This window comes from Ornithorhynchus anatinus, chromosome 14 (genome assembly GCF_004115215.2).
Source record: "Ornithorhynchus anatinus isolate Pmale09 chromosome 14, mOrnAna1.pri.v4, whole genome shotgun sequence".
NCBI classification, from domain to species: Eukaryota; Metazoa; Chordata; class Mammalia; order Monotremata; family Ornithorhynchidae; genus Ornithorhynchus; species Ornithorhynchus anatinus.
The window spans coordinates 14,016,810-14,042,083 of NC_041741.1; the positions used below are offsets into that span (position 1 = coordinate 14,016,810).

Sequence of the window (25,274 nt, forward strand, 5' to 3'; positions counted from 1 at the left end):
GGAGACAAGCATTAATTTAAATAAATGAACAAATAACTGAATGTCAAGACACATCCACCAAATAACTTACTGTCAAGAAACAAATAACTGAATGTCGAGAAACCCAAATAATTCAATGACGGAAAACGTACACCTGGGCCGGCTGGTGCCGAACAAACACACCAATCTTCATTCCAACAAACAACGTTAAATCATACGTCATATTGATGAATTTCGTTCCAACATCAGTATAGCCACAAGTTATACTTTTGCCTGTCATGACGACGGTAAAATATTAAACACCTTCAGATGACCTCCAACCAGAAATACTTCATGCTCTTCCAATTTTGACTGTCACAGGGTATTTTAAAAAAATAAATAGAAATGCCATTAAAAAGAGAAGCTATCAGACAGGGACATGTTCTAGCATTTAGGGTTTTTTTTTTGACAGCTCTCAATTTGGACAACCTCCAAAGTCAATAAAACTTGTTCAAGCAGAACTTTACCTGGTTTTCACCACGTCGAGGGGGTGCATCAAGCAAATCTCCACAAGGCCTGTAAGATGATAAAGAGAAGAAGCCTCGTGAATACTTGTACAAACAACCGTGTTCACTTCCCTGGCCTCCAACTGGCTGTTCCCATGTGGCGGGTTCAAATTAGCCAAGCGCGGGGAAGATGACGGAGTCGATGGTGAGTGGCCATTTGGGAAACACAGAGATACAGACCCAGCAATTACAAAACGATTAAAGATTGATATAGCCCCTGCAGGCGCAACAGAAACTTGGGAAATGAAGCTAAGGCTCTGCCTCACCAAGGAGAAAAATGAAAAACTTCCAGGGGACTTCACTCACATTGGATTTGGATGACAAGCGGCCAGGCTTAGTGGAAAGAGCGCGGGCCTGGGACTCACAGGACCTGGGTTCTAATCCTGACCGCCACTTACCTGCTACGTGACCTTGGGCAAGCCGCTTTACTTCTCTGGGTCTCAGATCCCTAATCTGCGAAACGGGGATACAATACCTGTCCTCCCTCCTACTTAAACTGTGAGTTCCCTTTGGGACCTGATTATCAGATATCTACCCCAGCAGGTAATAAGTATTTAGCACATAGTAAGCACTTAACAAAAACCACTGTTTTGTTAAGTCAATGATCAAATTGCTGATCCTTACTGACCACGTCCCCTGATGGCTAATCAACCCGGAGGTGGGGAAGGGTTTTTGTTTATCATTATGGTATTTGTTAAGCGCTTACTGTGTGCCAGGCACCGTGCTAAGCACTGGGGTAGATAAAAGCTAATCAGGTTAGACACAGGTTGTTCCACATAGACCTCATGGTCTTAATCCCCGTTTTACAGATGATATCATTTAGGCATAGAGGAAGCGAAGTAACTTGCCCAAGGTCACACAGCAGACAAATGGCGGAGCCGGAATTAGAATCCAGGTGCTCTGACTCTCAGGGTTGTGCTCTATCCACTAGGCCACAGAGTTTTGGGGGGACTGGCCCTCTAATCCCTCCTTCCGTTCTTTCTCTTGGTCCAGCACAGTTATAACGGAAGCAGTCATTGCCCTCATCATGTGCGAAGGGGAATGGAGAGACAGAAGGCATTTGAGACTATTCCCTGTTATCAAGGAGAAGACACTGTAAATACAACAAATACACATGCGGTGATGGAAAAAAATGAATTGAAATGGCGCAGAGAAACACAAATAGTTCTTCCACGTGTTCTGATCGGAAAAATGCTTAGGGTCCTGGAGGAGTCGGGGCGGGAGTGGGTGGGACTGTCAGGGAAGCGGTACTGGGGTGTCACCCTCGAATCCAGAGCTGGTCCCAAGAGGCACATTTGATTTACCATTATTAGAACTGTTAAGCGCTTACTGTGTTCCAAGCACTGTGCTAAGCACTGGGGTAGATACAAGATAATCAGGTGGGACACAGTCTCCGCCCCACATGGAGCTCCCAGTCTAAGGGGCAAACAGATATTAAATCCACATTTGACCAGTGAGGAGACTGAGGCACAGTTAAGTCCGTCAATCATATTTACTGAGTGCTTACTGCGCTCAGAGCCCTGTACTAAGCACTTGAAGAGTACAATACAGCCCACAAAAGACATTTCCCAGCCCACAAGGAGCTTACAGTCTAGAGGGGGAGACAGACATGAATATAAATAAATCACTTCTAGGCATGTACAAAAATGCTGTGGGGCTGGGAGAGGGGATGAATAAAGGGGGCAAGTCAGGGCGATGCAGAAGGGAGTGGGAGAAGAGGAAAGGAAGGCTTAAGTGACTTGCCCAAGGTTGCCCAGCGGGCCCACGGCAGATCCGGGATTAGAACCCAGATTCTCCGACTCCCAAGCCGGTGCTCTTTCCACTAGGCCAGGCTGCTTCTCAACAGCACTCCACAACCTTGCCCCCTCCCACCTCACTTGATTACTCTCCTTCTACAACCCAGCCCGCCCACTTTGCTCCTCTAGTGCTAAACCTCTCACGGTGCCTCAGTCTTGCCCACGTCCTGCCTCTGGCCCGGAACACCCTCCCTCCTCAGATCTGACAGACGATTACTCTCCCATCCTTCAAAGCCTTACTGAAGGCACATCTCCTCCTCCTTCCCAGACTAAGCACCCTCACCCCTCATCTCCCACTCCCTTCTGCATCACCCTGGCTTGCACCCTTTGCTCTTCCCCCGCCTCCCAGCCCCACAGCACTTAGGTACATATCCATAATTTTATTCTTTTGTGTTGATGTTTGTCTTTCCCCCTCTATACTGTAAGCTCACTGTGGGCAGGAAATGTGTCTGCTTATTGAACTGTACTCTCCCAAGAGCTTACTACAGTGCCCTGCACCCAGAAAGTGCTCAATACGATTGAACAAATGAATGAGAAGCAGGTTGGGTTCCATCAAGACCCTCTCGGCCCGTAGCGCTTGGTTTCCGCTGAACTCTGAGGCGCGGAGGGGAGCGAGTTCAGCTGGACAAGGGCGGGAGCGGGAGGACCGTTTATTTGTGTCCGTAACTCAGGGAACAGCAGCAGGCTGCATGTTAGGGACTGTTCCATGCCTTCCCCACCCTGCTGTACTATGACAGCGGTGCGGTCTAGGGGAAAGGCCACTCTCCTGGGTACCAGGGGACCTGGGCTCTAGTCCTGACTCTGCCACCTGCCTGCTGTGTGGCCTTGGGCAAATCACTTCACTGTGCCTCAGTCACCTCATTTACAAAACGGGGATTAAGGCTGAGCTCCTTGTGGCACGGGGATTGCTGTGTGACTTTGGACAAGTCACCTCACTTTTCTGTGCCCCTGTAAAAGGGGATTCAAAAATACCTGATGATAAATAATAGCAATGTTTTTTGTTAAGCACTTACTGTGTTCCAAACACTGTACTAAGCACTGGGCTGGGTACAAGCAAATTAGGTTGGACACAGTCCGGGGTGGATACAAGAAAATTAGGTTGGACACAGTACCTGTTCATTCATTCATTCAATAGTATCTAATAATAATAATAATAATGTTGGTATTTGTTAAGCGCTTACTTTGTGCAGAGCACTGTTGAAAGCGCTGGGAGAGATACGGGGTCATCAGGTTGTCCCACGTGAGGCTCACAGTCTTCATCCCCATTTTACAGATGAGGGACCTGAGGCGCAGAGAAGTGAAGTGACTTGCCCACAGTCACACAGCCAAGTGGCAGAGCTGAGATTCGAACCCATGACCTAGGGCTCCCAAGCCCGGGCTCTTTCCACTGAGCCACGCTGCTTTGAGCGCTTACTCGGTGCAGAGCACATGGGCCTCAGTCTCAATCCCCATTTTACAGATGAGGTAACCGAGGCACAGAGAAGTGAAGTGACATGTCCAAGGTCACACAGCAGATAAGTGGCAGAGCTGGGATTAGAACCCTCTCTTCCTCCCCCTTCTTCCTCCATGTGGGACAGAGACCGTCCAATATGACTAGTCAGGGAACGCGTCTACCAACACTGTTGCATTTTACTCTCCCAAGTGCTTCGTCCAGTGCTCTGTACACAGTAAGCACTCAATAAATATGATGGATTGGTTGATTATATATGCATTTCAGAATTTAGTCCAGAGTTTGGCACATAGTAAGCGCTTCAACACCATAATTATTATTAATATTTGCTCCACCCTTCACTACTTGCTCAAAGGAGCCTTGGCTCTCAAAATTTCAGGAGCTATCTAGACTTTGAGTTGGAAGGACTTTGACTTTTAGATGAAGGAAACTGGGTCCTCTAAAGAGAACTGGGCTCTGAAGAACTGCGTTATTCTCTGAAGAAAACCACAGAGAAACAAATTACTTCACACTGTGCTAATGGCAAAAATGAAACAGAAATAGCGGTTTTTCCACCAGGATAGCAGGCATGCAAATCATTACAACAGACTCCTCCGGAGCCTGCCCAGAAAAGGTAGTAGCTGTGGTAAATTCTAAGTAATTTGAGCCTCATAAGGGGAAATAAAATACCTTGCGCATTCTTCAAGTAACAGCTAAAGTGCCACAGCTTTGGAAAATAAATTCATTCTCCCCACACCTAATTAACCGCTGAGAAAATCAGATGGAGTTATGGGATAGGTGTTGTTGATTGCTGACTGGACACTTTATTTTATAGTGTTTCACAAAGATTATCAGTTGAAATTTTAAGGTAATGTAATCACCCGTTCAGAGCAGCTACTGTATTGAGTGCTAAGCAACTCAATCGCATGTTAGGTGCAGCCGTTGGAGGGCAGGGTTATGGAATAAAGATTTCGCTTGGTGTAGCCTCGTGTAAGAAGGACTGATCTTGAAGCCACAGGACCTAGGTTCTAATTCCAGCTCCAACGCTTGCTTGCAATGTGACCTCGGGTAAGTAGACACTTAACTTCTCTGATCCTCAGTTTCTTCCTCTGCAAATTGGGGAGTAAATATATGTATTTTCCTCCCCATTAGACTGAGAACCCATATGAGATAGGGACCTGTTCATATCTTGAATCTACCCCAGTGCTTGTTGCCATATAACAAGCAGTTGACACCACTATCATTCTTACTATCAACATGAATGATACATGGCAATATTTATATCATAAATGATAGCATTTATAAGGAGTAATAAAAATAATAATACAGCCTAGATCCTCTAGACTGTAAGTTCATTGTGGCTAAGGAATGTGTCTGCTGACTCTGTTGTACTGTACTGTGCCAAGAGTTTAGTAGAGTGCTATGTCCCTAGTAAGCACGCAAACCCAGCGCTTAGAACAGTGCTGGGCACATAGTAAGCTCTTAAATACCATCATCATTAATAAATAACCATTGATTGATTGGTGGTAACAACAGTAGAAACAAGCATGGGCTTTGCAGATTATCCAGATTATCCACGCATAGTTAAGCACGGCCTGGGAGTCAGAAGGACCCAGGTCCTTGATCCTGGCTCCGACACTTGTTTGCTGTGTGACCTTGGTCAAGTCACTTTACTTCTCTGTGCCTCAGTTACCTCATCTGTAAAATGAGGATAAAAACCATGAGCCCCATATGGGACAGGGACTGTGTCCGACCTGATTAGCTTGGATCTACCCCAGCACTGAATGCAGTGCCTGGCACATTAAGCACTTAGCGAATGCCATTAAAATCTCTAAGGGAAACATCACACTTACGCCAGGAGATATGCCAGCGAGTGGAATTTGACTCTACGCATGCACACACACCCTCTAGAATCCAAGTCACGCACAGAAACCTCAAAGACCTTAATCGCCTTCTCTTAAAAAGTTCTCAGATCTGCCACGCCTGTCCGGCAGAAGACAGTCGATCCTCACTGACGGCTTCCCTTAAGCGGCTGAACGCTACGGCTGTGTTCTCGCCGGCGTCCCAGATCGTTTTACCCAGCCTCGTTGACGCTCCGCTCTTTCCGATCCTGCGGGACTTGGTGTCCGGGTTAATTGTGTGTACGGCGGGTCGGGGCGAACGTCCTGTCGTCTGACCCCGACTTCTATTTCAGCTGCTTGGATTTACAGTGGGCAGGACCTTCCCTCTAGTGCCCACAGGGTATTGCACGAGGGACGGATGCCAGCAGGAGAGGAACTAACGGTTTGGGCATGCCGCCAACCCAAATGTTCCGATCATTAAATAGCGTGATTTTTGAAAATCATTTAGCCATACGCTTTTAAAATGCCTACCCGGCCCCTCCCCCAAACACTCCCCCAAATCTAATTAACAAAACGTACACTTAATCTGGCAGCTAGAAGTTGATTCTTCTTTTAGGAAAGCGGCATGGCCGACTGGAAAGAACAGAGGCCTGGGAGTTAGAGGAGTTAGAGTGGGTTCTGATCCCGGCTCTGCTGAGTGACCTTGGGCAAGTTGCTTCATTTCTCCGTGCCTCAGTTTCCTCAACTGTAAAATGGAGATCAAATGCCTGTTCCCCCTCCTATTTAGACCGTGATTCCAAAGTGGGACAGGGCCTGGGTCTCACTTGGTCTACTTGTATATACCCCAGTGCTTAGAACAGAGCTTGAAGCATAGTAAGCACTTAATAGTATTAACAATGAGGATGATGAACAATCCCGCAAGCAGAGAGAAAAGATAGGGATGCACACAAAACTCCAGAGCAACTGCCCTTCACGTCTCCTACAGGTCATACATCAAGGGGAATCACAAACCACGAGGTTGTGGAATGTAGTCAAACAGCTAACACCGAAGCAAGGCTCATCACGTCACAACTTCGTCGGTCAAGACCCGAAGGGAAATGAGAAGCAATGTGGCTAGTAGCTAGAGTACGGGCCCTGGGAGTCAAGAGGATCTGGATTCTAAATCTGGCTCTGCCACTTGCCTTCTTGGTCAACCTGGGCAAGTCATTTAACCTCTCTGTGCCTCTGGTACCTCAACTTTAAAATGATGATTAAGACTGTGAGCCCCATGTGGGGCATGGACTGTGTCCAACAAGATTAGCTTGTATCTATCCCAGTGCTCATCACAGTGCCTGGAAAATAGTAAGTCCTTAACAAATCCCATAAAATAAAATGCAAAATGACAACAGCAGGATAACCAGACTGCAGCTCTGTGGCCAGCTGAAATGAGGGAACCACAGAAAAGGAGGATGGAAGTAACGCTTCGAAGACATAATGAGGCAAAAACTCAGGTGATGTGAAACAAAGTAGGCAGCAGCAGCAGACAGAACAGCCTGATGTGTGGTAATCAAAAATGTCACGAATGCTTTGAAGCAGAAGGAAAAGATAATGATACTAATCATAATCACTGTGGTATGTGTTAAGCACTTACCATGTGCCAAGCACCGGAGTAGATACGAGACTACCAGATCAGACAAAGTCCCTGCCAAACATGGAGGCCTCGCAGGCCAAGGAGAACAGGTACTGAATCTGCATTTTACAGATGAGGAAACTGAAGCTCAGAGTAGTTATATGACTTACCCAAGGTCACAGAACAAGCAAGTGGAAGGAAAAGCAGGGATTAGAACTCCCAGGCCCGTGCTCTTTCCACTAGGCCCCTCTGATTCTCATAAGCCAGCTCTGTCGTGGGAGTATTTCTAGGTCAGGTTTCTCCTCAAAGACTGGGTTCTGGGACCGGGAGTGGGGTGGGGGGATGGGGGAGAGGGGAAGGAGAATACAGCAGCCCCAAGGCGGCTCAGGTTACCTTTCGGCTTTGAACGAACCCGCTCGGCTCCTGAGAGAACCGACCAAGGGACTAGCTGACTAATCCCGGCCCTGCACCGACTCGCTGCATGGCCGTGGCTGTTATTTAACCTCTCGGAACCTCAACTGCTTCACCTGTATAATGGGGATAATGAGGCCAGCCTCTTCTGACCTACCAGGAATGTTATGAGGGTGTGAAGTAACCGATGGGAAAGTAGATGGGAAATTAAGAGTGTTACTTAGGTTCAAGGGATGCTGTCGCTGCAGTTGTAGACAAACTCACCTGAACCTGTCATCCAGTGTTGGGTATCACTCACGAGGAGGGAGTTGGGCAGAACACAGGGAACCGTAACCTCCAGAAAAGAAACGGCTACGATTCTTCCAGTTGACGATCTAAAAAGACGGCGGGGGCCTTTGCTGAGTCTACAGTTCCAATGGGCACAACGTTCTGCACTCGCTGCATCCCAAGCCACTTTACGGAGGCAGTTGTTGCCAGCCCAAAGCCAATAAATATATGCTACATGTTACGGGACAGGTGTGTGCAAACATCACCTCATGGAAACGTGAAAGCATGATGCCACAAACTGGAAAACCGCCTGAGAGTTGAAGTTTCCCAGCTGGGCTGACTGGGTCCTGGGAAGATTAATGGGAGGGGCGAGGAGGGATAGCATGACTAGAGAAGCTGCAGTATTAAAGGAAAGCTGTTCTGAGGAGAAATGTAGACAAGAGAGGTGAAACAGAGGGAAGAGAAGAAGAGCATTCTGGGGCTATTCCATCAGGAGGCCAGTAAGGGGGTGGACGCTGAGCATTGTGATATTATCATAATTATGGTTATTTTGTTCAGCGCTCACCACCTATCGGGCACTGTTCTAAGTGCTGGGGTAGATACGCTCAGTCAGTGGTATTTATTGAGCACTCACTATGTGCACAACACTGAACTAAGTGCTTGGGAGAGTACGGTTCAAGAGAACTAGCGGAGACGTTTCCCGCCCATGAGTTCACTGCCTACAGACAAGCTTACAGTTAATAATTATGGTATTTGCTAAGCACTTACTATGTGCCGGGCACTGTACTAAGGACTGGGATGGATATAAGCTAATCGGGTTGGTCACAGTCCCTGTCCCACAAAGCGCTCACAGTCTTAGTCCCCATTTTACAGACGAGGTAACTGAGGCACAGGGAAGTGAGGTGACCTGCCTAAGGTCACACAGCAGACAAGTGGTGGATCCAGGATTAGAACCCATGATCTTCTGATTCCCAGGCCTGTGTTCTATCCATCACACCATGCTGCTCAGACATAATCCCTACCTCCCTTGGACTCACAGCCTGGGAGACCAGGTGTTGAATCCCCATTTTACAGATGAGGAGACTGAGGGACAGAGAATTTAAGTGACTTGCTCAACGTTACACAGCAGGCAAGTTGCAGAGCCGGGAGTATAATCCAGGTCCTCCGACTCCCGGACCCGCGCTCTTTCCACCAGGCAATGGCATTCCTCTCTGTGGGCAGAGAATGTGTCTATTTATTGTTAAAACTTTAAGCTCATTGTGGGCAGGGAACATGACCACCGACTATGTTGTACAGTATTTTTCCCGAGCTTTTAGTGCAGTGCTCTGCAGTGCTACAGTAAGCACTAATAACCACTGATGATGATGATGATGATAGTAGATGCCTACTGCAATCAGTTCTTCCTTAACACATCATCACTAAGGGTTGACATATCAAGAATCTGCCATTTCCTCTCCATCAAACACTTATGTCCCACCTTGACTACTGCATCAGCCTCCCCGCTGACAAGCCTGCCTTCTGTAACTCCCCACTCCAGTTCTTATTTCACTCTGCTACCCAGATCATTTTCCCAAAAAAATTATGTCCACGTTTCACCTCTTCTCAAAAATCTAATGGTTGCCCACCCACCATCACATCAAATAGAAACTCCTTTTCTTTTATACTAACGTTAATGTCTGTCTCCCCCTATAGACTTTAAGTGTGTTATGAACAGGGACATATCTGCAATTCTGTTGTATTATATTCTCTCAAGTGCTTAACACAGTGCTCTGCATACAGTAAGTGCTCCATAAATATGAGTGATTGATTTAAGGCAATCAGGTCACCCCCTTCTATATCAACTCGCTGATCTACTACAATCCACCCCACACACTTCATTCCTCTCTTGCCAACCTGCTCAGTGTATCTCAGTCTCCTCTATTTCATCACCAGCACCTTGCCCACAGAGAAGCAGCTAGCCTAGTGGAAAGAAGAAGGACCTGGTAACCACAGGACCTGGGTTCTAATCATAGCTCTGCTGGTTGTCTGCTATGTGACCTTTGGAAAGTCACTTAACTTCTTTATGCCTAGTTGCATCATTTGCACAAGGGGACTTCAGTATCTGTCCTCCCTCCTACTTCAACTGTGCGACCCATGTTCCCTGACTCTCTCTCCCTTTTGCATCACGTATGTTCTTACATCGGTACCTTTTAAGCCCTTGATAGTCACTCCACCCTCAGCATCATAACAAATATGTCCATATCCTTACACTCTTCCATTTTTCCTGTCTGTATTTATTTCAATATCTGTTTCCCATTCTACACTGTAAACTCTTTATGGGCAAGGACCTTGCCTACAAACTACTGTATTATAGTCTCCCAAGTGCTTAATACAGTGCTCTGCACACAGTGAACAATCAATCAATACCCTTGTTTGAGGACAGGATACTACAGTAGAATTAAGCCTTGATTCTATTTATTGCTATTATTCTTGTCTGTCTCCCCTGATTAGACCGTAAGCCCGTCAAAGGGCAGGGACTGTCTGTCTCTATCTGCTACCGATTTGTACATTCCAAGTGCTTAGTACAGTGCTCTGCACATAGTAAGCGCTCAATAAGTAAATACTATTGAATAAGCCTGTTGTGGGCAGGGACTGTCTCTATTTATTGCTGAATTGTACTTTCCAAGCGCTTAGTACTGTGCTCTGCAAACAGTAAGCGCTCAGTAAATGATTGAAGTGCCATGCCTCTGTTCAGATACAGCACAACTCAACGTTGGAAGAAATGGTTGTGTGAATGTGTGCAGGGTTAGTATTTCCTTAAAAAGGAGTTCTACCCGAATGCAGCCCCAGTGTTATTCTTCGTTTTAAAGGGTATTTAAGCAATATCCAGACACTGTACTAAGCACTGGGGTAGATACAAGTCCACCAAGTTAGACAAAATCTGTGTCCCACATAGGGCTCACGGTCTTAATCCCCATCGTCCAGATGAGGGAATTGAGCACAGAGAAGCTTGCCCAAAGTCATATGGCACACAATTGGCAGAGCTGGTACTAGAAACCAGGTCCTTCCGATATCCAGGCCCGGGTTTTATCTACTAGGCAACACCGCTTCTCTCCTCCCTCTAGGTTTCAGTATAGTGCTCTACACAAGGAAGGTGTTCAATAAATGCTTCGGTGAACTAGATGGTGTAATAGCCATTCAGAAGCCCTCCAGCACTACTTCACACCTAGTATTGGCTCTGATTAGTCCCTTGCTCACCAGTGTTTAATTTGTGTCTACACTTGCTGGGGCTCAGCAGTTCACAGCCCCGGCACCTCTTTCAATTTAGCATCGGCCATAGATACAATCCTAGCTTCAGTCCTGACTCACAGTATGGCCAGAGGCAAATCAGCAAACCTCCATGAAGCTCAGACACTTAATCCTCATTGGAAAAAGAGCCAGTTTGGTCTCGCAGAGGTTTGGAGACTCTTCAATCACTTGCTGACTCACAATGTCAGTTTCATCATTGGCGAAACCGCGAGATTTACAAAGGTTGACATGGTGAATTGGTCTGGGACGTGCTCTAAAAGCTCAGAGTGAGTGTGAGGTTTTATAATGCCAACGTTCCTCCCAAAGTTGTTTGGGAAAAGCTACTACAAGATTTGTAGGACCCCTCGAGATGGGGAACAGTATTGGAATTGCAGGTCTTTGCTCTTTCACCCCCAAATCCCGGGATCATCATCAGTGATCCTGATTAGTTCTAGACTGTAAGCCTGTTGCTGGGCAGGGATTGTCTCTATCTGTTGCTGAATTGTACTGTCCAAGCGCTTAGTACAGTGCTCTGCACACAGTAAGAGCTCAATAAATACGACTGAACGAGTGAATCAGTGGTATTTATTGATCCCTTACTGTGCTCGGAGCACTGTACTAAGAGTTGGCAGATATGTTCCCTGCCCATGACAAGCTTACAGTCTAGAAGGGGAGATAGACACTACTATAAGTAATTTATAATTTATAGATATGTACGTTAGTGTTCTGGGGCTGAGGATGGAGAGAATATCAAATAGTCAAAGGTCACAGATTCAAGTGGAGAGACAACTCTGGGATGCTGGTTTCTCAAACTACTCTCTTCCCCAAACTCAGAAACCATGTAACTCAATAGCGGGAACAATTCTGAGTGACTAAATTGGAAGATTTGTTTTTAATGGTAGTTGATAAGCGCTGTGTCAAGCACTGTTCAAAATGCTGGGGTATGTCAAATTTTTATCAGGTTGGACATAGTCTCTATCCCACATGGGGCTCACAGTCTAAACAGGAGGGAGGAAGATTTAATCCTCATTTTACAGATGAAGTAACTGCTCTCTTCCCCAAACTCAGAAACCACTTCACTCATTAGAGGGAGCTTTTGGGGGTGTGACTAAAGATGATTGGAAGAGCTTCCCGCCCAAAGATTCTTTTGACTTCTGAATATTCGGCTGGCAAAGTAAGAACAGAAGTACCCCAAGATACAACCGGGCGACGTTCCTCGAAAAGGTGGCAGAATAGTGAATCTCTAAGCTGTCAGGGGTGGTTTCCCATTGACTTCCATGCACTCAGTTAGGATCTGTTCCAGAACCAGCCTGGATGGAATGGCAAAAATGATATTGTAAATGTCATTCCACCCGATTCATCCACTTATCCTGTCCCTTCTGCCTATCCTCCTCAATCCCCATTTCTCTGCTGCTCCTCTTCCTGCAGTAGAACATACACCCTCCACCCCCCAGACTCTCCATTCCCACTCTCCAGTGGTTTTTTTTCTTACTTAGCTTGAAGTTCTTAGTTCTTTCTTAGGTTAAACTTTAATCATAGCAACAGCTGTAACCTGTAGATGAGGAGAGGGTTGTTCTCCCCCACTCCTCCCCATTTTACCCACCCCAACCTACGCACCCCTCAGCTAGTAGCCCCATTCCAACCTGGGGCTGAATGGCAGAGGAAACTATGGGCCTCCTGTTGGCTACAACTGTTGCTATGATTAAAGTTCAGGCAAAGAAAACAAAAATTCTGGAGAACAGGCATGGCGGAAGGGTAAGGAATTGGGAAAGGAAACCTACTGAGAACAAGTGCAGGGTGAGAAGTGGAGATGGGAAGGGAATTGACTTGCATCCAGGAATTAGTCATGAGGTTGGGGTGGGACAAACGAATACTGAGGACAATCAGGAAATAGTGCCATTGTGTTTCCCAGAATGGAGTAAATCATTATTTTCCTTCATCTCAGGGTGGGATGGGCGTCACCACCCTTAAAGGGTCATATCTCCAATGATTCTGCAAAGGGAAATTCAAAGTACCTCTCAAAAAATTTTCCATCCCTTGGAGAAGCAGTGCAGCTACTAGTGGATAGAGCACTGGTCTGAGAGTCAGGAGGACCTGGGTTCTCATCCCGGCTCTTTCACCTGTCTGCTGTGTGACCCTGGGTAAGTCGCTCCTCTTCTCTGTGCCTTAGTTAGCTTATCTGTAAAATGGGGATTAAAACTGTGAGCCCCATTTGGGACATGGACCGTGTCCAACCTGAGCTCACTGTGGGCAGGGATTGCCTCTATTTGTTGTTGGATTATACTTCCCAAGCGTTTGGTACAGTGCTCTGCACAGAGTAAGCACTCAGTAAATACGATAGAATGAATGAATAATAATAATAATATTGGTATTTGTTAAGCGCTGTGCAGAGCCCTGTTCTAAGCAGTGGGAGAGATACAGGGTAATCAGGTCATCCCACGTGAGGCTCACAGTTAATCCCCATTTTATAGATGAGGTAACTGAGGCACAAAAGTGAAATGACTTGCCCACAGAATGAATGAAATTGAATGAATGAATTGGCTTTTATCTACCCCATTACAGTGTCTGGCACATAGTAAGTGTGTAGCAAATGCCATTAATTAAAAAAAAAATCCCTTCTTTTAAAATTGTTGGTTTTCCCCATAGGAATTTTAATTGGAACAGAGACTCCTAATAACTTATAAGTATATCAACATGAGGTTTTTTGTGTTTTTTTTTTTTTAAACTTCCCATCTATCGCATTTAGAAATTCCTCAGCAAAAAGTGCAGTTGTTGTGTCTCTCACATCCTTTCTACCAGGAGGGGGTAGAGGAAACTTTTACGTACGATTGTAAGCGTGTTGGGTTCCACCATAAATCTGCCATTAGCAAGTCCTGACTTCCTCCATGCATATTGAACCCATATTCTCTGCCAGGGCAGTAAAACGCTCCTTGATGAACTTGTTTTCACAAGACGTTTGTCCACTCTCTTGTCCCAGAGCTATTGTAATCCTTGTTGCCGAACTGATCCGAGAGCAGGCACATTATTCTATTTCTTGACACGTTTAAAGTTTTCGAACGAAGAAAGCGAGGGCTCATGGCTGGTTGTACTGTCACTAGACTGCCCCAGGGGATTGTTTTGTCTGTAAAAATCGGCCTCCTAGTTGGTTTTTAACTACCTTTGCACAGAGGTCTGAAGGGGTTGTGCAGATCAAAGATGTGTTGGCCACATAAAGAGCAGCTGTAGTTAATTAACGGTAAATGAGGGACATCTGACCAGATTCTTTACGAGCCTCCTTGTCCCACGTTCTACAGTCTATAAGACCTATGGCCCCTACCTCTCCCCCCAACCCCGATCCTTTCAGTACTGTACAGTCACCAAAGTTGTTACGCATAATGGATAGAGCATGGGTCATGGAGTCAGAAGGACCTGGATTCTGATCCAGGCTCCACCACTTATGTGCTGTGAGACCTTGGGCAAATCACTTGACTTCTCTATGTTACCTCGGTTACCTCATCTATAAAATGGGGATTAGGACTGTGAGCCCCAAGAGGGACAGGGACTATGTCCAACCCGATTAGCTTGGATCTACCCTAGCGCTCAGTACAGTGTCTGGCACATAGTAAGCACTTAAATACTATTTTAAGAAAAGAAAGAAAGGAGAAGAACGGGGGTCCAAGGAAGTAGTTTCGGAGATGTTTAAGACATAACTGTCTTGGCTGGAAACTGGTACCTGGAATTTATATGCTTGTTTCCTGGGATGAAGGTCTGTTTCAGTGTCCTTTCCATCTGTTTCTTTCTTTCATTCAACTTGTTTTACCAAGTGCCCAATGGTCAGGATGCCAAGTTAGGCCCTGAGTGGAATTACAAATGAAGAAAATAAAGACCTGGTCCTTACCTCAAGGAACTTATACTCAAAAGCCCAATGCATAAAATGGCAAATCTTGTAAGAGATAGAAAATGCCTCCTGGAGAATGTAAGATTTCAAAAGGCCTTCCAAGTGGGGAAAACTGGTCGGGTAGATTTGAAGGGCAAAGGGATGGACGAGGCAGAAGGAAACGGCATAAAGAAGGGAGATGGTGAGCATGGAAGGACCCAAGAGTGTGAGCTAAGATGTAAAGGAAGATGAGCACGGAAAGGAAAATGGGCAAGAGCTGATGGATGGTCTTAAAGCCAATGGCTTAAAGTTTTTGCTTGATGTGAAAAGGAATGAGTAACCATTGAAGATTTCAGAGGCGCGGAGAGATGTGTGCACAACAACATTATAGAAAAATGATCCGAGCAGTAGAGCAAAGGTCCTTCTGGGACAAGCCCTCATAAAGGCACAGGGAGGGAGGGAATGAGGAAGAGACAGAGTCAGAGACTGAGCAACAGGAGGAAGAGAGATAGAGACAGGGAGAGAGACCGACAGAGAGACAGAGAGACCGACAGAGAGACAGAGAGACAGCAGAGTGTAAAGAGCAAATGGCTGGGAGCTTAGGAAACTACCGATTCTTATCCTGACCACCACCACAGCCTGCTCTATGACCTTGCACAAGTCACTTAACTGCTCTGTTTCTCAGTTTTCTCTTTGGTAAAATAGACACCTACCTCATTTCACCTGTTGTCTCAGTTTTCTCATATGGAGAATGGAAATAAAATATCTGTTCTCCTTCCCTCTTAGACTACGCGCCCTATGTGGGACAAGGCCTGGATCTAATTATGCTGTATCTATCCCGGAGCTTAGCAGTGCTTGGCACAGAGTGGACACTAAGCAAATACCGCAGTTACTATTACTGATATTATTACAGAGATGTCCAAAGCCCAAATCTAAAATAGTAAATGACTATGGCAGCCACCCTTTTTATGGTATGCATTAAGCACTTACTACCTGCCAAGCGCTGTAGTAAGCACTGGGTAATCTAATCTCCCCCGATTAGACCGTCAGCCCGTCAAACGGCAGGGACCGTCTCTATCTGTTGCCGACTTGTTCATCCCAAGCGCTTAGTACAGTGCTCTGCACATAGTAAGCGCTCAATAAATACTATTGAATGAAAGGTTGGACATAGACCCTATTCCACATGGGGTTTACAGTCTTAATCCCCATTTTACAGAAGGGATAACTGAGGCACAGAGAAGCTAACTGACTTGCCCTTGTTTGAGCATGCATGTTTACCAGCATTTGGCAACACTTGCTTTGGGCACCAGTCCTTTGGGCATCAAGGCCCTAAAAACAACTGCCTACATCCACATTTGGGTATTAGTGTAATGATGGAAATTTTGGGGACCCGCCAGGGTTAGAATGCAACTACCCGTCGGTGAGAAGCCCAAGAGATCGATCCTCGAGAAGCAGCATGGCCTATTGGAAAGAGCATGGGTCTGGGTTCCAATCGCAGCTCTACCACTTGTCTGCTGTGGGATCTGGGAAACTTTTCTGTGCCTCAATTACCTCATCTGTAAAACGTTGATTAAGATTGAGCCCTAAGTGGGACATGGAATGTATCCAACGTGATTATCTTGTATCTGGCTCCAGTATTTAGTACAGCACCTGGCACACAATAAGTGCTTAAATACCGTTTAAAAAAAAATCCCACAAGATTGATTTTGATCATCACATATTGTGTGAAGAAACTGAAAAGGACCCAAACAAAAATGTTCCTTCTAAGTCAATCTTTAAACTGAGCCAATCGACTATTTTTTGAGCACTTACTGTGTGCAGAGCACTCTACATTGGAGAGTCCAATGTAACAGAGCTGGTAGACTCATTTCCTGCCCACAATGAGCCTACAGTCTAGAGGGGAAAACCTCCGTGTTGACACTCCTGCTTCTATCCCCTCACTCACACTGTTGCCCCTGGCAGGGACTACGGATTCCCAGGCCCACACTCTAGCCACCAAGCCACACTGCTTCTCCATTTGTGTGTATATGTACTTACTATATAGCTTGACCACTTTAGTTTTAAATCTCCCCCATTAGAACGTAAGCTCCTTGTGGGCAGGAAATGGCACATTCCTGTCCTTCCCACTTAGTTCAGGGTACTGCATTAAAGTGGATGCTTAAAAACACTGCTGTGGCTACTATGACTACTTGTCACGCGAGCGATGCCAAGAAGAGAGGGTTGAGACCCGATTTCCCAGATTTCCAGAACATTCTCCACCATCTTCTGTTTGGAGCAACAAATCATTGTCACCCAGGGTGATATTATAGTAAGGTTTCTCCTCTCCAAACAGAGCCTATGAACACAGCTCAGCAAAGTAGCTGAGTCAGAGCAAACCTGATAAGGCAAAACTAATTCTTCAGAAATGAAATCTGCCCAGAGATTCGCATGTGCGTGACCAAATCATTAGGAGTCTCCAACAGTCACTAAATCTAGGGAGAAAAATCTTAGTGTAACAGAAAGCCACGCTTGATAAATTAACACAGCCCGGCTCACGGAGTCAGACAGACTACCCTTTCCAAACATTTAAAGGACAAGAACACAAATCGATAGATCGTAGCCGGATACTTTGAGAGAGAGCCGGGCACCTCAAACGGAAGACTCTTAGGGTAGTGCGACATGTTTCGAGTTTGTGGAAACACTTTCTAGTTTGAGGCAGTGATAGAAACCATCGGCAAGGTACATCTTGCAGCTGAAAGGCAGCAGATTTTGAGCAGTGTGTCACAGGATAAGATGATTAAACAGGCTCTAGTAACTTTACATAAAGCAGCATTTGGGAGGGGGGGAGAGTTCCCCATTCTAATTGCCACAAAATCCTCCTTCAGTGGACTCTGCCTTCATTCTGTTTGATCTGAGATATTTGAGACAACCCTCTGTGCTTGGTTTATTTTTTCTTTGCACTGGAAAAAGAACATCAAGTGAGTGACAAAAGATAATCAGGGATAATTGGTGGGTTTCAGAGAAGAAAAACACCTTTTATGAAGAGCCAAGTGAAGGCATTTTAGAATAGGGCATCTTGCACTCTTGTCAGGGAAACAGCAGGGAGATTGCATTCATGGAAATACTTGTCGTTTCAGGCTTCAATCACTGCAAGTGGTTTTAATTTCTATTTTCTCCAGATCTGGCTAATACGCAAAGTGTAACTGATTGTCTTTTCCCAGAAGGAAGGAACCCAAAAGGTGATTTCAATCTGCACGGACTAATAGAGACCAAAGCATTTTACATCTAAATAAATAGCAGGAGAAAGAAAAAACCCAACCTAACCAGCTTGCTTGAAAGGATCCTTTCTAATCACTCCCAACTTAGCCGTTTGCATAGAGGAAGAAATATTTTCCGATGGCAGACCAGAAGGTCACCAGACGACTACTCTTCTAACTTGGTCAAAGATTCAGGGATCTTCTTAGGGCTTGGACACTTTCCTCTCAGTGAGATCTGTGTTGTGGAATCAGGTGACGACAGCGGTATTCTTTTGGGTTATTTTAGCCGCCACTAGCTTTCCCAGTATTTTTCACCACTCCCACTCGCTGGCAATATATCATGGCAAAGTTTCAACAGAAATCTCCCATGAGCAGCGTGCTAACTGGGAAATGTCAACATGTAAAGCCATGTCTAGAATTAACCTGTCTTTAACAAGGGCAAACTCCCACACTGTCCCGGCTCTCGCAGACGTAATTACAGCGGGAGCCCAGGAAAGCGGACGGAGAGACAGCTCCATGTCTATTACTCAAAAGGGAGGAAAACAAGACAACCTTCGTCGGGAACATTTTTGAGCGGGTCCTGGAAAATCATATCGTTCATCTTGTCAAGGAGCAAACTCTTCCAATTAAGAATCATCTTGTTTCCAAAAGGATACAGTCCCTTCAAAGGGTGAATTCTACACACACACCCACACAAAGATGTGCCAGCTTCTGCCTTCTCAGGGAACATCTGCCTCTAATTGAAGGGGCAGTGATGGCTCCTATTGGAATGGTATGGGGCACCATCAGTTTCCTGGGCATCCATGACCGTGACCTCAAATTGGGAAGATGGCAGCTTCGGGCCCTAGGTGAAGCTCTCTCGAACGATTCTCTCAACAACATCCGAGCATCCTGTCTGGGAAAAGGCTACAGGAAGGACCACACGTGCCTCAGAATGTCATGCCCCCTCAAACCAAACCAGAGTAACTTAATCGGCATCTCTAAAGCACTGGACAGGGTCCAGTGGTCCTGGAGTTCAACTTCCAAGACGTATTGTTGCCGCCAGACCAGCTGCCTAACCCGACTCCATCTCCATATGTCTCGCATCTGTTCTACTCTCCCGAGCACTCGCTACGATGCTTTAGTACTCAGTTGGCGCTCGATAAACACCATAGATTGATTCATTCATATCACAATGGCCATAACCTAGGGTGAAGCTGCTTCTGTAGTAACTCCTCATGTTTCAATTGCAGGACCCTTTTGGTTGAATTTGGGAAAGCGAACAAATGCGAGCTGTTAAGGACCATACCAAAGTGTCCACGAGAAACGAACTGATCAACTGAAGGTCTGGACAATAAGTAATGTGAGTTGGGCATGATCCTTTATCCCAGGGGATGAGCCCTCTGGGATCGGATCAGGAACCGACTAGTGGACGTCCACCCAGGCAGGTGGACCTCTTGCTGAATCTCAAAAGTAGCCCTAGGAGCAAGAAGTAGTCCTAAAGATAATTGACGGTCCAGCAAGTGCTGACATTATCCAGTTGATCTTCCAGGCAAGACATTTGCTTGCTTTTCTTTTTTTTATGCTATTTATTAAGCACTTGTGTCAAACACTGTTCTAAGTGCTGGGGTAGATACAAGATAATTAGGTCGGATACAGTCCCTGTCCCACATGGGTTTCACAGTCTCGAATCTGTTGCTCTTCCCAAAATTCAATCAGGGGTATTTATTGAGCACTTACTATGTGCAAAGCACAACTAAGTGTTTGGGAAATGTGTACTCTCCCAAGCGCTTAGTACAGTGCTCTGCATATAATAAGCACTCAATAAATGATTGATTGAGAATACAATATAACAGAGTTGGTAGGCATGTTCCCTGCCCACAGGGAGCTTACAGTTTAGAGAGAAGATCAAAGACCAAAATGACCAGGTATGAGCCTGCCAATAACCTCAGCATGTCAAGTGAGGGAAAACAGTTTTCAGTTTACCCACTGAACCAACGACTGCAACCATCTCTAATTGTCACCTCAAACCTCGGGCAAATTGTGTCTCCTACATCAATGGTATTTGTTGAGAGCTTACTGCGTGCAGAGAACTGTACTGAGCACTTGAGACGGCTCGGTACAGCAAGAGTGGGTAGACACAATCCCTACTCTCAAGGAGCTTGGACTGTCACGCTCATGGCAATCTACAATTTAAATAGTGACAATAATAATAATGGTATTTATAACACGCTTTCTATAAGCCAAATCCTGAATACATAATAATCAGATCAGCATTGGCCTAGTGGATAGAGCAGGGCCCTGGGAGTCAGAAGGACCTGAGTTCTAATTTGAGCTCTGCCACGTTTTTACTGTGTGATCTTGAGCAAGTCACTTAACTTCTCTGTGCCCCAGTTTCCTCATCTGTTTAAAAAAAAAAAAAAAGGATTAAGACTCTGAGTCCTGTGTGCGACAGTGATTGTTTCCAACTTGATTAGCCTGTACCTTCTCTACAGTACAGTACAGTCTCTGGCACACAGTAAGCATTTAACAAATACCACACACACACACAAAAAGATTAGGCCCAGTCTCTGTCCGACACGGGACTTACAGTCTGAATAGGGGGGGATAATAGTTATTGAATCCCCGCTGTACAGATGATGAAACTGAGGCCTAGAAGATTTAAGTGACTTGCCCAAAGTCCCAGGTTCCACAGCAGGCAAGTTGCAGAGCTAGGACTGGGCCATGTTGCTTCTCGGGCAAAGAACAGAGGACGATACTAGTCGCATGCCAAGGGCCCAAATGAAGCAATTAGACAATGTTTAACTGTAAAGATCATTGCAGAAGGCATTCATTTTGTTTTAATGCTATAAATGGAAAAGAGGAATTCATTTTCAATCAACAGGCTACCGCTTTAAGTATTTCAGCATGGAGGAACTCCAGATGAAAGACATTCGGGCTGCCAAAGCATTAGACTCTAAACTGCTTCCATGGAAGAGGAGGAATTCAAAGCAGCAGCAGGGGAACAAGTTGGTACCCAAACCTCAGGTTCAGCCAACGAGGAAAGATGAGAGAAAGGTCACCAACTGGGGAAAAAGCAGGATCCCCGGGAAACGAGGTGAAAAAACAACAATTCCCAATGAGTAACAGCTTGCATTTATAAGGGACTTTTTTTTCCTGGAGCTGAGAGCGCTTTTTAGAACTTGAGCATAGATGGCAGAGCTTGTCCTAAATCACACAAACACTATATTCAACTCTAATGCTGCATCTGGGCATGATTCCGTTGAGGGAAGCCAACTTGTACTTCGGTTGTACTTTCCCAAGTGCTTGGTACAGTGTACTGCACCCAGAGATAGCAAAATAAAATGCCATTGATACAACGTCAATAACAACAACAACAGTAGGGGTAGTTAAGCACTTACTGTGTGCCAAGCATTGGCATAAATACAATTAAATCAGATCAGACACAGAACCTGTGAGACCTGACATGTAATTGGAAGAACATCATTTAAGCATCATTTTACAGATGAGGCACAGAGAAGTTAAATGACTTGCCCAAGGTCACTCAGCAGACCAACAGCCGAGTCGAGCCTAGAACCCAGGACCCAGTCCTGGGCTCTTCCCACTAAGCCGTGCTTCTTCTCCGCTTTAAATCGTGAACGCCCCGAGACCCGGGGACATAACTAATTTCTACTTACGTATTCTCTCCCAGCACTTAGCACAGTGCTCTGCACACAGTAAGCATTTCATAAATACCATTAATACTACTAATCAATGATATTTATTGAGTGCTCTCTATGTGCAGAGTGCTGTGTGATCTTGGGCAAGTCTCAACTTCTCTGTGCCTCAGTTATCTCATCTATAAAATGGGGATTAAGACTGTAAACTCTAGGTGGGACAGGGACTGTGTCCAACCTGATCAATCTATACCTACCCCAGTGCTCAGTACAGTGCCTGGCACATAGTAAGCACTTAAATACCATAAAAAGGAAAATAGGAGAGTACAATACAACAGAGTTAGTAGACACATTCCCTGCCCATAACAAGGTACACTGTATTACTGCTGGATGGTTCATCTTTTGCATCCAAATCAGTTTGGTGAATCTTGTGTTCTGACTCCCAGGTCCAGGTGGCTGCTGAATATCACATTTTTTCCCCCACAGGTGATCATGCCGAAAAAGACAAAAGGGCCATAGTACTGCCATTAACAAATGAGCTACCCGTCAAACAGACGGCAGCTCATGCAACTTCCCAGCGCCTTTCACTGGTCTTAGGAGCCGGGGAGTTGGTTTTGCTTGGGTCCAAATTTCCAGTTATGGATGGAAAGTCTGAGCAGCACATTCAGATGGGAACAATGGAACCGGCTCGCTTCTCAAGACCTAGAAACCTACAACCCAAATGGACCCCACCTCGGATGTCTAATAAATCTTGGACTCTTCCATCTCCCATCAACAGACACAAACACAACTGTAAAGAAGAAAAACTGCTCAAGCTAAAACTCTGTCACCCATCTTTACTGCCTTTTAAAAATAACTAATGAAAAACACACCCAGAAAAACTAAAATCCCCAAAAGCAACTGAAGTTGTAAAAAGAAAACCTGAAAAAGATCCTTTTAAGTGTAAGACACATAAATTTCTTCCTCTTTTTACAACCCTTCTCCTTCAGCCGATTTTATACGATCAGTCACGACCACTGGAAGGCAACTAACAGGAGGCAACAGGCAATGGGAAGTTAAAGAATCTAGCCACATAGAAACTAGAAACAATTGATTCCCTCCCGCTCCAGCCAGGAGAGTTCTTTTGAGATCTCTAGCACTGCAATATTCCCCTCAAACCCATTGGTCCTGACATGCCTGTCAACAAATACACTGGGGTCTCCAACTCAAAACACTTATTTCATTCACCTCATTATGAGGTCAAAGTGAGGTGCAAACCCCCAGAGAATCACAAGTTCTCATCTACAGGAATTTCTGCTGAGGGTGGATTTTCAGGAAGCTTCTTGGATCCACAGTGGAGCATGGCCTGTTTATGCAATCAGCTTTTAGGAGGTTTTCTTCTGGGGCAATTCACCTGAGGGAAGGAGGGGGGCTGGGAAAAGATGCTGCATTTCTAGACAGATTTATACAGCTGCACTTCATTTTTGGAGATGACAATGGTGACAGTGAGATCTTCACCACCAAGTATAGCAGCGTGGCCTATCCTAGTGGATTGAGCCCGGGCCTGAGAGTCAGAGGGACCTGGATTTTAATCTCGGCTCTGCCCCTTAACTAATATATGCTCTTGGGCAAGGCACTTAACTTCTCGGCGCCTCAGTGCTCTCATCTTTAAAAATCAATCGATGCTATTGAGCTCTTACAATGTGCAGTGCACTATAGTAAGCACTTGGGAGAGTACAACAGAATTAGCAGATCTGTTCACTGACCACAGCGAGTTTCCATTCTAGCTGGGGATTAGGACCATGAGCCCCATGTGGGACATGGACTGTGGCCAACCGGATTAGCTTGTATCTATCCCGGCACTTAGTACAGAGTCTGGCATATAGTAAGCACTTAAATACCATAAAAAAGGTCAGTAAGTAACTAACACACCTTTACTTCATCATTTGCCTGACTCTTACTGGGTAATGGCTGTGTCCCATCCAGGGTTCATCGCTGTTTGCAAACTTGCCTCTTGGAAGCTTTATCTTTGCCTTTGTTCTGAGAGAGTGACCCCATTTCTGACTATGTTGTGGGTAGGGAACGTGTCTACGAACTGTGCGATATTGCACTAATCCAAGTTCTTAGTACAGTGCTGTGCACTCAATAAATGCTCCTTAAATACCACTGATTGACTGCCTCCCACTGGACTTGGTCTGTTTGCTGGTGTCCCAAAATTCCGCTACTCTGTCGCATTGTTTGAGGCTGTGTTTCACTGTGTCTTACAGGTATTTTGTCCTTCTGGCTTTTGACCACCCTCTTTCAGATAGGCGTACGTGTGCATTTTCAAACAAACGCTGGCTTTGAGATGGCTGGGAAGATGGTTATCCGAGAAACTAAATAAGGAAGCTTTAAAGAACTTTCAAAGTTAGAAAAGAAGGGAAAACCAAAAGAAAAAAAAATCAATATAGACCTGAAAATCCAGGGTCCACACAACTGCCAAGTCATCAGCCTTCCCTGGTTAATTTCCCAGCACTCTATGCCATATAAACCTACCAGTCAACTTGATCATTTATGCTGAAAGTTAATTATATGCATCTTCAAATACATGTTTATTCAATAATTTTTTTAACCACTTTAGTTGCAAATATTTTCACATTTGTCTCCCTGGTTAGATGGTAAGCTTCATGAGGTCAAGGAAACTTGTCACTTCTTTATTTTGTACTTCCCAAGTGGCTAGTATAGTGTACTGTGCCAAGTGGGTACTATGTTGGCATAGCCCCTTTTCTGGTGGTAGGTGCTCCCAAACTGTTTCCTCAAAAGGAAATCTTTTTTTTCTGTTCCATTCTTCCAAAGTTCGGCTCCAGACATATTTTGCTTCAGAGAAGGATGAGAGTGGCTTGGTGGATCGGGCATGGGCCTGGGAGTCAGAAGGACCTGAGTTCTAATCCCAGGTCCACCACTTATCTCCTTTATGACCTTGGGCAAGTCGCCTCACTTCTCTGTTGCCTCAGTTACCTCATCTTTGAAATGCAGATTAAGACTGTGAGGCCCATGTAGGACATGGATCGTAGCCAACCTGATTAGCTTGTCATCTATCCCAACGGCACCTGGCACAGAGTAGGTGCTTAACAAATATCATTAAAAAAAAATGTATCTGAAAGCCAGAGTGTTCTAATTGTCTCTCAAACTATAGTTTGTCCAATGTGCCTATGATTCAGATGTGTCAGTTACCTTTTCACTTTCCTGATAGAGATCTCAGATATTCAGGACCGTGGGCCAGCGATCCAGAAAAATGGGGGTAGGAGGAATTTCAGTGAGCAAGATTGTTCTTTCCCATAATGCTCCAAAACCCACGGATGATTTGTAGACAGGCTGGTCTTTAATAAGAACTGCGGATTCCTGTTCACAATCTGCTCCTCACGGACTCTGGTGTCATAGAAGA

General features: G+C 45.4%; 1 protein-coding gene across 2 annotated transcripts in view; it reads right to left on the reverse strand.

Moving 5' to 3' along the window:
• The window catches only part of SLC25A21 (solute carrier family 25 member 21), a 338,712-nt gene that overhangs the window by 173,983 nt on the left and 139,455 nt on the right, over window positions 1–25,274 (reverse strand). For both annotated transcript variants that reach the window (XM_029079168.2, XM_007662483.3), the window contains exon 2: window positions 486–534. In XM_029079168.2, the coding sequence (XP_028935001.1) occupies window positions 486–534 (49 nt within the window). The remainder of the gene's footprint in view (window positions 1–485; window positions 535–25,274) is intronic.